The sequence below is a fragment of the Schistocerca gregaria genome, chromosome 11 (assembly GCF_023897955.1).
Source record: "Schistocerca gregaria isolate iqSchGreg1 chromosome 11, iqSchGreg1.2, whole genome shotgun sequence".
NCBI classification, from domain to species: Eukaryota; Metazoa; Arthropoda; class Insecta; order Orthoptera; family Acrididae; genus Schistocerca; species Schistocerca gregaria.
In genome coordinates, this window is record NC_064930.1 from 150,745,086 (window position 1) to 150,757,421 (window position 12,336).

Genomic DNA, 12,336 nt, shown 5'->3' on the forward strand with positions numbered 1-12,336 from the left:
TATTTAATAACAGGGTGAGATCACAGCAGTGCGCTTCTACGCCACGCATAGCTCGAGCAGAAAAATTACCCTCGTTAAAGTCAGGAACTTTCGTCACTCTTGTTTTTAATTACATTACAATGTCAGCTAACATCGAGAGCGTGTTGTGTTATGTCGCCTAAGAAGCGTAACGCCTATGTTTTGCCTAAATCATTCCTACATCTACACGGATACTCTGCAAATCACATTTAAGTGCCTACCAGATCACCTTCAGAATTCTCTATTGTTGCAGTCTCCAATAGCGCGCGGAAAGGATGAACACCTATACCTTTCCGTACGAGCTCTGATTTATCGTGGTGATGGTTTCTCCCTATGTAGGCCGGTGTCAACAAAATTTTCTCGCATTCGGAGGAGAAAGTTGGTGATTGGAATTTGTAACTCGTCCCCTTACATTATTATGTTTTGCTATTGTTATTGTTAGAGAAATCTTTGTTCAGTCGGTCGTCGAAATTTTGAAATAAAAGTTATTGTGGATGTCGCGTAATAAACATTTTGCGTGGAGCGCTGTTGCGACACAGACAGAGATCAATAGTGGAGATTTAGGCACTGAATATTAGAAAATAATGTTATTGAAGAATACGGCCGACTGACTGCATCAAATAACAGGGCACGTACATTTGTGAATGAGTGGTCAAAAAAAAAAAAGCGTTAATGCTGTGTAGGAAATGAGTCTTAAATATAGTTACGCTTCTACACACTCAAATGTATGCGAACATACTAACGGGATAGAGGCACGTACATTTTGAGTGCAATCATCCCGGGCGGCCCGAATAAAAGGAATTACAGTTAAATGCACTTTATTCATCCTAGAACGTAAATGGGTGGACTTCGAAATTAAATGAAAAGAAAGACCGCAGGTATGTGGATGTCGCGGCAGATACGTTGAAATGGGCGGCAGCGGCCACGAAATCAAGAAGGCGGTCACCTGCAGGTGCCTCTGTTGTTGAGCAGCGGCGCCTCCGTCTGAGTTCACTGCATAAAACTAAAATAACGGTAACAATTTTCCAGAATTTCAGAAGCTGGGATCCATGCTATGACAAAAGACGAAATCGCTCTGCTTAAAAATCACTTTCATTAGTTAACCCAATTGTATCAGTAAGAAATGGCGCAACACGTCTTAGCACTAGGACAGCATAACCGCGAAAGGTAACTTGTTGTAGAAGTAATAAACGAAGGGCGTAAAGCTTCTTTTGTTCAGCAGATGCTTTACGCATTAGTTGTAAGTAGGCTGTTTAGGTTTTCTTATTGGTAAAACGCCGCTTAGCGCTCGGTATGAAAAATCACTGGCTGTGCTGTGCGCAGTGTGTGTTTAGTTTGCATTGTGGTCTGCCATTATAGTGTTGAGCAGAGGCAGCTGGATGCTAACAGCGCGTAGCGTTGCGCAGTTGGAGGTGAGCCGCCAGCAGTGGTGGACGTGGGGAGAGAGATGGCGGAGTTTTGAAATTTGTAAGAATTGGTGTCATGAACTGATGTATATATTATGACTATACATTGTTTGTACTCTATTAAAATCTTTCATTCGCTAACTATGCCTATCAGTAGTTAGTGCCTTCAGTAGTTTGAATCTTTTAGTTAGCTGGCAGTAGTGGCGCTCGCTGTATTGCAGTAGTTCGAGTAACGAAGATTTTTGTGAGGTAAGTGATTTGTGAAAGGTATAGGTTAATGTTAGTCACTGCCATTCTTTTGTAGAGATTATTGAAAGTCAGATTGCGTTGCGCTAAAAACTATTGTGTGTCAGTTTAAGCACAGTCGTGTAATAATTTTTCTAAGGGGAAGTTTCATATAGACCAGTCTTGTACAATTGTTCTAAGGGGACGTTTCATAGTCTATGGTAGTTGAACTAGCGGCTATATATTCATAAAAAAAGTTATGTAATTCCTTTACGAATTCTGTGAGAAGATTCCGCCGCAACGAAAATCGCCTTTCTTTTAATGATTTCCAGCTCAAATCCTGCATCATTTCAGTATCTCTCACTCCCATATCTCGCGATAATACAAAACGTGCTGCCTTCCTTTGAACTTTTTCGATGTACTCCGTCAGTCCTATTTGGTAAGGATCCCACATTGTGCAGCACTATCCTAAAAGAGGACAGACAAGCGTAATGTAGGCAGTCTCCTTAGTAGGTCTGTTACATTTTCTAAGTGTCCTGCCAATAAAACACAGTCTTTGGTTAGCCTTCCCCACAACAGTTTCTGTGTGTTCCTTCCAATTTAAGTTGTTCCTAATTGTAATACCTAGGTACTTACTTGAATTTACGGCTTTTAGCTTAGACTGATTTATCATGTAACCGAAGTTTAACGAGTTCCTTTTAGCACTCTTGTGGATGACAACACACATTCCGTTCTTTATGGTCACTTTACACACCATTCAGATATCTTTTCTAATTCATTTTGCAGTTTGTTTTGACCTTCTGATGACTTTATTAGTTGATAAACGACAGCGTCATCTGCAAACAACCGAAGACGGCCGCTCAGATTGTCTCCCAAATCGTTTATATAGATCAGGGACAGTAAAGGGTCTTCAACACTACCTTGGGGAACGTCAGAAATCACTTCTGTTTTACGCGATGACTTTCCGTCAATTACTACGAACTGTGACCTCTCTGATAGGAAATCACAAATCCTGTAACGTAATTTCTGTTTAAAAATTAAATGACATTCAAAGCTATATCGTTCTCTGCTGGTGTCGTTTTCCGTCTTTGCTGCAGCTGTCCGCATCACTGCAGGTAAGGCGGGATCGCTTGCCTGGCCAGTGCTGTCCAAGTCAAATGCGCCAGTAAAGCACAGCACGAAACGTATCCACGTCGTCGTATTTGACTGTACTCGAGACAGCTTGGCATCCGCTCCAACCGAAGCGCAACGAATGAGATTCCAGCAAACGCGGTAGAATGCACAGTATAATGTTGTATAGGTGAGGTTCAGTCTCATCATGATTTGAGTGTATCTACACTACCGGCCATCAAAACTGCTACACCAAGAAGAAATGCAGATGATAAACGGGTATTCATTGGACAAATATATTATACTAGGACTCACATGTGATTAGATTTGCACGCAATTTGGGTGCGTAGATCCTGAGAAATCAGTACCCAGAACAACCACCTCTGGCAGTAATATCGGCCTCGATACGCCTGGGCATTGAGTCAAACAGAGCTCGGATGGCGTGTACAGGTACAGCTGCCCGTGCAGCTTCAACACGATACCACAGTTCATCGAGAGTAGTGACTGGCGTATTGTGACGAGCCAGTTGCTTGGCCACCTTTGACCAGACGTTTTCGATTGGTGAGAGATCTGGACAATGTGCTGGCCAGGGCAGCAGTCGAACATTTTCTATATCCAGAAAGGTCCGTATAGGACCTGCAACATGCGGTCGTGCATTATCCTGCTGAAATGTTGAGTTTCGCAGCGATCGAATGAAGGGTAGAGCCACAGGTCGTAACACATTTGAAATGTAACGTCCACTGTTCAAAGTGCCGTCAGTGCGAACAAGAGGTGACCTAGACGTGTAACGAATGGCACCCAGTACCATCACGCCGGGTGATGCGCCAGTATGGTGATGACGAATACACGCTTCCAATGTGCGTTCACTGCAATGTCGCCAAACACAGATGCGGCCATCACAAAGCTGGATTCTTCCAAAAAAATTACGTTTTGTCATTTGTGCACCCAGGTACGTCGTCGAGTACACCATCGCAGGCGCTCCTGTCTGTGATGCAGCGTCAAGGGTAACCGCAGCCACGGTCTCCGAGCTGATAGTCTGTGCTGCTGCAAACGTCGTCAAACTGTTCGTGCAGATGGTTGTCGCCTTGTAAACGTCCCCATCTGTCGACTCGGGGATCGAGATGTGGCTGCACGATCCGTTACAGCTGTGCGGATAAGATGCCTGTCATCTCGACTGCTAGTGATACGAGGCCGTTGGGATCCAGCAAGGGGTTCCGTATTATCCTCCTGAACCCACCGATTCCATATTCTACTAACAGTCATCGGATCTCGACGAACACGAGCAGCAATGTGGCGATACGACAAACCACAATCGCGATAGGCTACAATCCGACATTTATCAAAGCCGGAAACGTGACGATACGCATTTCTCCTCCTTACACGAGGCATCACAACAACGTTTCACCAGGCGACGCCGGTCAACTGCTGTGTACGAGAAATCGGTTGGAAACTTTCCTCATGTCTTCACGTTGTAGGTGTCACCACCGGTGTGAATGCTGTGGAAAGCTAATGATTTTCGTTTCACAGCATCTTCTTCCTGTCGGTTAACTTTCGCGTCCGTAGCAAATCATCTCTGTAGTGTAGCACTGTTAATGGCCACGCCTGGAGCCGAAGCGTGCGACTGCGGCGCCAGTGTCGTTTCTTGCCCAGTAGTTGCCTTCCTGTCTACTGACGCGCTGCGCTGGTAGGGGAAGTCCCGGAGCGGTGCAGGGGGTTCCCCCGCACGCTGCAGCTCTGCGCCGGGCCGGCCGCCAGCCCGCACTCGCACAGCGACTTCTTGCCATGGAGCACCGCCACCGCCTGGAGCGCCGCCTACTCTGCCTTCTGGCCTGCTTCTGCTCCAGCCTGCCGGCGGCCGCGGCGCTGGGTGAGTACAGACAGAGCCGGCGCTGTCCAGGGCGCTCCAGCCCGCTCAGCCTAAACTCTCCAGCCTCCTTGTGTCTCACCTTTCAACAGGCAGAAGCCGCGCGCCGTCCGCTTTTCTCTTGTGCTGTCGCTCTTTCTGAATCTGCTGCTAACTAGGCCGGTTTCCAATGTTATTACATTTAAGTGCCCGGCGGAGGGTTCATCGTACCACCTGCAAACCTCTACCGTTCCATTCTCGAACAGCGTGCGGGGAAAACAAACGGTTCAATGTAAGTCTGCAGGCCTTCGTGGCTTCGTGGCTTCTGGCTTATCAGGCCGCGTCATGTTTCTTCTAAAATGTTCGGCGTTTCGACCCCTCTGCTGGGATCTTCCTCGGGATCTTTCGGTGTCACGGACGAGTGTCGCGTCCACTTATAAAGGGGGACTTTTCTGGCGGTCGTCCTGGAGAAGTGACAGTATTGGAAACGCCAGAAAAGTCCCCCTTTATAAGCGGACGCGACACTCGTCCGTGGCACCGAAAGATCCCGAGGAAGATCCCAGCAGAGGGGTCGAAACGTCGAACGTTTTAGAATAAACATGACGCGGCCTAATAACCCAGGGGTTTTTAACTTCAAACGCTTCAATCTTTATTTTATTACAATGATACTTTCCCCGTATGTTGTTAGGCGCCAAAAAAATATTATAGCACTGCGAGCAGGAAGTTGGTGTTTGAAATTCCACGAGAGAATCCCACCGCAGCGAAATAAGCCTTTGTTGAAAATACTGTACCGTATCCCCCCTATTTCCCGATAATACGAAACGAGCTGTGCTTCTCTGAACTTTTCCGATGTCATCTGTCAAACCTACCCAATGCTTCTTGCCCCACACCGGACACCAGTACTACAGAAGAGGGGGGACAAGTGTGGTGTAGGCAGTTTTCTCGAGTAGACCTGCTGCATTTTCTAAAATTGGTTAAAAACAGTCTCGGTTGCAATTTTAGTTTTTTATTCTTCAACGACGCGTTTCGCCTTATTTAGGCATCTTCAGGCTATCGACATAGAAAACAGAGAACAAATACATCTGTTTAAGAATCGCGATTGCGTTGTGCAGACTTGGATAACCTGTAAGCGTGTATAAACAGATCAACTATTGAAAGAGCAAAGGGTATCGTCGCATATATCAGGCCAACATCGCCTTCGTTAAACTCAGTAAAAACTATAAATATAAAGTAGTAAAATCGTACCTTTTCTAGATGGACGCGAGAGGCACCGAGATCTGCATAGATCTAGAAAAGGTAATGATTTTACTACTTTATATTTATAATTTTTAAGGATTTTAACAAAGGCGATGTTGGCCTGATATATCCGACGATGCCCTTTGGCTACACTGACTAAAGCATTCTTCTAGGAAATACCAAATTAAGGTATTTGCTCTTTTAATACTTGATCTGTTTATACATGCTTATAAGTTATCGAAGCGTGCACAACTCGATCGCGATTCTTAAACAGATGTATTTGTTCTCTGTTTTCTATGTAGATAACCTGAAGATGCCTAAATAAGGCGAAACGCGTCGGTGAAGAATAAAAAACTGAAATTGCAACCGAGACTCTTTTTAACCAATACTGTTAAGCACTGGTTTGCTGTATGCCACAGGTGGATTGGAAGCATTTTCTAATTGTTAAGCCAATAAATATCAGTGTCTCGTTTGATTTGGCGACAAGGTTATCTACGTTATTGTTCCAATTTAAGTTAACATATCAATGTGATCGTTCTAATTTAAGTTGTTCGCAACTGTAATTCCTAACTACTTACGCGAGTTGACAGCTTTTACATTTGTATTATTTGTCGTGTAACTGAAATTCAGCGTTTCGGTTTCAGTGTTCATGTGAATGAGCTCACACTTTTCGTGATTTAGTGTCAATTGCCGCTTTTTGGGCGATACAGATATCTTGTTTGTATCATTTTACAATTCGTTTCAGTGATCGGATGACATTACGGCACACGACAGCATACCTAAGAGTGTCACTCAGTTTGCGCCCAAAACCGTTTATGCAGATCATGAACAGCAGAGGGCCCACACCGCTCTCCCGGCAAACACCGGCTGTTACTTGTGCGCTACAGACTGCGGCTTGCCTGCCGGCATCAGGCGTTCACGAGCCCTCTCCTTCCACCCGCACCCTCTTCTCGGCGACTCTTCGCAGTACGTGTGCTGACAGTGAATATCTTTTCCTCATTTTAATCGTTTCCAAGAAGTTTCTCTCCTCTCCCATTCCCAGAAGTACTTCTTTATTCCTCATTGCGTCAGTCCACTTGAAGTATTTCGCACAGCAGTCGTGTCTGAAACCTATCCAAGAATTTGTCTCTTTCCTCGACGGTTATAAACGTGACCATAGCCGGCCGGTGTGGCCGTGCGGTTCTAGGCGCTGGAACCGCGTGACCGCTACGGTCGCAGTTTCGAATCCTGCCTCTGGCATGGATGTGTGTGATGTTCTTAGATTAGTTAGGTTTACGTAGTTCTAAGTGCTAGGGCACTGATGACCTCAGATCCCGTAGTGCTCAGAGCCATTTGAACCTTTTCTTTGTGTTCTCCACGCTCTCCCCTCCGCCCACGCAGTGCCTGTGTTCCGCTTCTCGTTTGCTGCACACAGCGGAGGCACTCACTGAGCATCCTACACGCAACTCCAGGACCCCCGTGTACAGACGCAGCTGTCTGTAGCCGCGCACAAAGGCCGGCGCCGGGGCTGACAGCGTGACTCAGCCGGTCGCTGACTCAGCGGCCCGGCACAGAGGACACAGAGACCGCTGCCACTGCTGCCGGTCTCATATACAGCGGGCGCCGCTAAACAACGCATTTTCCTGTGTCCCGCCTGTCAGGGAAACGGGGGCTCAAAGGTGTTTTCAGTTTATGTATTTTATTTTGGGTATGGCAATACTGCGACAGTATTGTATATAAGTACAACAATATGTAAAAGAAATGTATAGAACAAAACGATCTGTAAGTAGTACATGTGTAAAAAACAAGCAATAGCACAAAAGGATAAAGTAGAAACACTCAAGACAAAATAACTACACGTTAAAAGCTTGGCAAGCCCGACTAGAAGCTCATTCATATATTTAAAGCTCAGTATCTAGATTCCACAGCCAATCCGAAGCAGACGGTTTCACATAGATATCCTCAGAGGCAGGTCCGGCGTATCGCCTCAAAGGGGCATTCCCCAGTAACATGGCGGGCGCTCTGTTCTGGTGCTCCACTGTCACAGGCTGGTGAGTCGCATAGATCCCACTTGTACTTACGTGCATTGCATCTTGCATGGCCCGTTCTGATACGGTGTAACTTAGTCCAGGTCTTTTGAAAATATGTCGCTATTGAGGCAATATTGAAGCCGTTACTGCGGACAGAAGTAAAGGAGGTGTAACAGCATCAGCATTTTTGGAAATTTAACCTCTATGCCGGTGAAATAGTGGTGAACCATTTTTTGTAAAATAATTCATTAATAAAGAACTGCCGAAGCATTTTTCAAACTACATCTATAAAAACTGACATTTAACTTCTCTGTTACAACTGAAAAAAACTCACACATGTCTCTGTTTTTTGATGTTCCGTCTCTAATGGCGTGAAATAGAACATGAAAATCCAGGGTGAACCAGAAGCGAAGGTGTGATAGTCGTTACGGGAAAAACGTCATACCGACATACAGGGATAGGTAAAACAATGTGAACACCTGTACTTACTTGCGAACGGTTTATTAGTAAGGGGTTCGACCCGTAATGCCTGTTCTTCTTGGAATACTGCCATATAATGGTTATATAGTCTCCAGTGGAATGTTCTGCCAGTCTTCAGTCATTACCTCCTGTAATTCCTGCAGTGACGAGGTAGGTGGAAATCTGCGCCGGAGTCTGCGTTCAAATGCCGCTCACAAGCGTTCCATAGCGTTAGAAGTCCGGCGACCGTGCTGGCCGGGCAAGAGGCTGCAGTCCAGCCGCACGCTCCAACACCACGGCCGCACCGTCCTGGCTGAGTGAGCGGGTGCGTTATCCTCCTGGAGCATGGCATCGTCGTTGGGAAACAACATTTGAAGCGTGGGGTGCACCTGATCGCCTAAAATATCCACGTAACCGTTGGCTGCAACACCGCCTCTGAGAGTGATAACGGGACCAGCAGAGTACCGCGATATGGCTGCCCACATAATCAAACTTCCACTTCCACGTTGGAACCGAGCAGCCGGGAGAGTAGAAACATTCAACAAGTTGGCTGTCCCGGTTACTGAAGCTCTAGCTAATGGAGCCCCCACGATCTGACCTCTTTGGAACTGTGTTGGGTCTTTCATTGCACGTCCACCTCGACCTCTGAATTTAAATACGAGGGGTGTTTGAAAAGTTCTGGACGCCCTGTGGAGGTCACGACTCAAGAAATCATCGACAAAATGCATGTTACGGTGAGGGATCAGGGAAGAGTTAAGGCGCGTGAGATTGGTAGTCTGTGGGCATCTCTAATGAACGGCTACATAATATCTTGCGTAAACATTTGGACATGAGAAAGCTATCCGCAAGATGGGTTCCGCGGTTGCTCACGCTTGACCAAAAACGGAATCGTGAGAAGTGTTGCAAGGATGGTTTGCAGCTGTCCAGGAAGAATCCGCAGGTCTTTAAGCGTCGTTTCGTCACTCTGGATGAACCATGAATACATTACTACACTCCTGAGACCAAACAACAATCTAAGCAATGGGTTACCAAGGGAGAATCTGCACATAAAAAAAAGGCGAAGACCATTCCTTCGGCCGGAAAGGTTATGGCGCCTGTCTTTTGGAATTCGCAGGGGATAATCCCAGTGACTATCGATAAAAGGGTAAAACTATTACAGGTGCATATTATTCATTGTCATTGGACCGTTTGAAAACCGAGCTGCAGGAAAAGCGCCGGCGATTGGACCGCAAAAAAATCCTTTTCCATCACGACAATGCACCAGCACCCACCTCAGCAACTGTGTTCGCGAAATTAATGGAAATAGAATTCCAACTCGTTTCACATCCCCCCTATTCTCCAGACTTGGCTCCTACGGACTACTATTTGTTCCCCAATGTGAAGAAATGGCTGGCGGGGCAACGATTTTATTCCCACGAGGAGGCGATTGCAGCAACAAACAGCTATTTTGCAGGCTTGCACAGTTACTACTATTCGGAAGGGATCGACAAATTAGATCAGCGTTGGACGAAGTGTATAAGTCAAAAAGTAGACTATGTCGAAAAATAAAAAAGGTTTATTCCAAATACGTAATTACTTATTATTTCTGCAAGGACTTTTCAAACACCCTCGTATAAGTGTGAACTACTCGTGAAATCTCAAAGAAAGCAGGTGTTCACAGATGTGAAAATTACCGAACAATCAGTTTAATAAGCCACGGATGCAAAATACTAACGCGAATTCTTTACAAACGAAAAAAAATTGGTAGAAGCCGACCTCGGGGAAGATCAGTTTGGATTCGGTAGAAGTATTGGAACACGTGAGGCAATACTGACCCTACGACTTATCTTAGAAGCCAGATTAAGGAAAGGCAAACCTACGTTTCTAGCATTTGTAGGCTTAGAGAAAGCTTTTGACAATGTTGACTGGAATACTGTTTCAAATTCTGAAGGTGGCAGGGGTAAAATACAGGGAGCGAAAAGCTATTAAGAATTTGTTCAGAAACCAGATGGCAGTTATAAGAGTCGAGGGACATGAAAGGTAAGCAGTGGTTGGGAAGGGAGTGAGACAGGGTTGTAGCCTCTCCTCGATGTTATTCAATCTGTATATTGAGCAAACAGTAAAGGAAACAAAAGAAAAATATGGAGTAGGTATTAAAATCCATGGAGAAGAAATAAAAAAACTTTGAGGTTCGCCCTTGGGATTGTAATTCTGTCAGAGACAGCAAAGGACTTGGAAGAGCAGTTGAACGGATTGGGGAGTGTCTTGAGGGGAGGGTATAAGATGAACATCAACAGAAGAAAAACGAGGATAATGGATTGTAGTCGAATTAAGTCGGGTGATGCTGAGGGAATTATATTAGGAAATGAGGCACTTAAAGTAGTAAAGGAGTTTTGCTATTTGGGGAGCAAAATAACTGATGATGGTCGAAGTAGAGAGGATATGAAATGTAGACTGGCAATGACAAGGAAAGCGTTTCTGAAGAAGAGAAATTTGTTAACATCGAGTGTAGATTTAAGTGTCAGGAAGTCGTTTCTGAAAGTATTTGTATGGAGTGAAACATGGGCGATAACTACTTTGGACAAGAAGAGAAGAGAATCTTTCGAAATGTGGAGCTGCAGAAGAATGCTGAAGATTAGATGGGTAGATCACATAAATAATGAGGAGGTATTGAATAGAATTGGGGAGAAGAGGAGTTTGTGGCACAACTTGACTAGAAGAAGGGATTGGTTGGCAGTACATGTTCTGAGGCATCAAGGGATCACCAATTTGGTATTGGAGGGCAGCGTGGAGCGTAAAAATTGTAGAGGGAGACCAAGAGATGAACACACTAAGCAGATTCAGAAGGACGTAGGTTGCAGTAGGTACTGGGAGATGAAGAAGCTTGCATAGGATAGAGTAGCATGGAGAGCCGCATCAAACGACAGCAACAACAACAACAACAACTCGTCAAACATGCTGCGCTGACGCCTTGTTGGCCGCCACACGCAGCCGTCCCTTCACCGCCACTGTGCACGCTGTTTTGCCTGTCCCCTGCATGTCCTCTATTTAACAGTTTGCGACGATACTAGTGAAAACAGGGGGGAAACAGGCGAGTGGAGGTGACAGAAGACGAGGCGCTGTCCTGTAACGGCCAGTGGTGTCCGGACACAGACAACTAGCCGCCTGTGCTGCGTCGCCTGTGCGTTGCCCTTCACTGAAGGAGCGCGTGCGTGTGAAACCGACACCGGCTCAACGCGAGGCCTCGCCGCTTGCTCGTGACGTCACGTCAGCCAGGCACGGCCAACGCCCGGTCTGTCGCAGGCAAACTGCCTCCCTGACACAGGAACAGGTGAAGCCACTGGCGGTACTTGACCGACACACATTGTTCTGAGATATTTCTGCAGTCAATTAATTGTACAATTCATTACTCTTCTTAACAAATAGTGTGGTCCTGAACTTAAGTTTCCACCTGTTTTGAGGATTGACATACAAAAACAACTTCACGGTCGAGCAGCAACAGAGGAAGTTAAATTTCTACTGGGTTGCTTTTACAAGAGACTGTGAACATATTGGTGCTCTTCTTTAGGTGTCTCGGTTGAGCAGCACTGAATGTTAATGAAATATCTTGCGATTGTACTCTTTAGGGGAGGGGGTGGGGGACAGAAAAAGAGGCAAAAGAGAGATATTTGTTTTATCAAATAAATTTTTTTTTACTTATGAAGTTTCTCCTTTCAGTTGCAGGAGGGGAATATTTATCTTTTCTAATGTGCATGTTTAAAAAAGTTTAAGCTCTGCAGTATTTTCGATGTATGAAGTTATTTTGTTTCCTGTTTAAAATTCCTTTTGTTGAAAACGACTGTAATCTTATGACTGGCAACAATTGGACATTTACACATGGAAATTAGTTCATATTTACAGTGACGATGTGAAACGCAAATAAATAAATAAATGAAAGAAACGAGTTAATTGTACGGAGGTTGGGGTAAGTTTCGATAACAAAATGGATCAAGCAAATATAGTTACACGAATGTAAAATTTCCGAAGCTTGCAATGGGGCAAAGCATCTTCT

General features: G+C 45.3%; 1 protein-coding gene across 1 annotated transcript in view; it reads left to right on the forward strand.

Annotated features, from left to right (window-relative positions):
* The first annotated feature begins 4,502 nt into the window (after positions 1–4,502).
* The window catches only part of LOC126295494 (uncharacterized), a 99,889-nt gene continuing 92,055 nt past the window's right edge, over positions 4,503–12,336 (forward strand). The window contains exon 1 of the mRNA XM_049988055.1: positions 4,503–4,626. Within this exon, the coding sequence (XP_049844012.1) occupies positions 4,542–4,626 (85 nt within the window). The 5' untranslated portion in view covers positions 4,503–4,541. The remainder of the gene's footprint in view (positions 4,627–12,336) is intronic.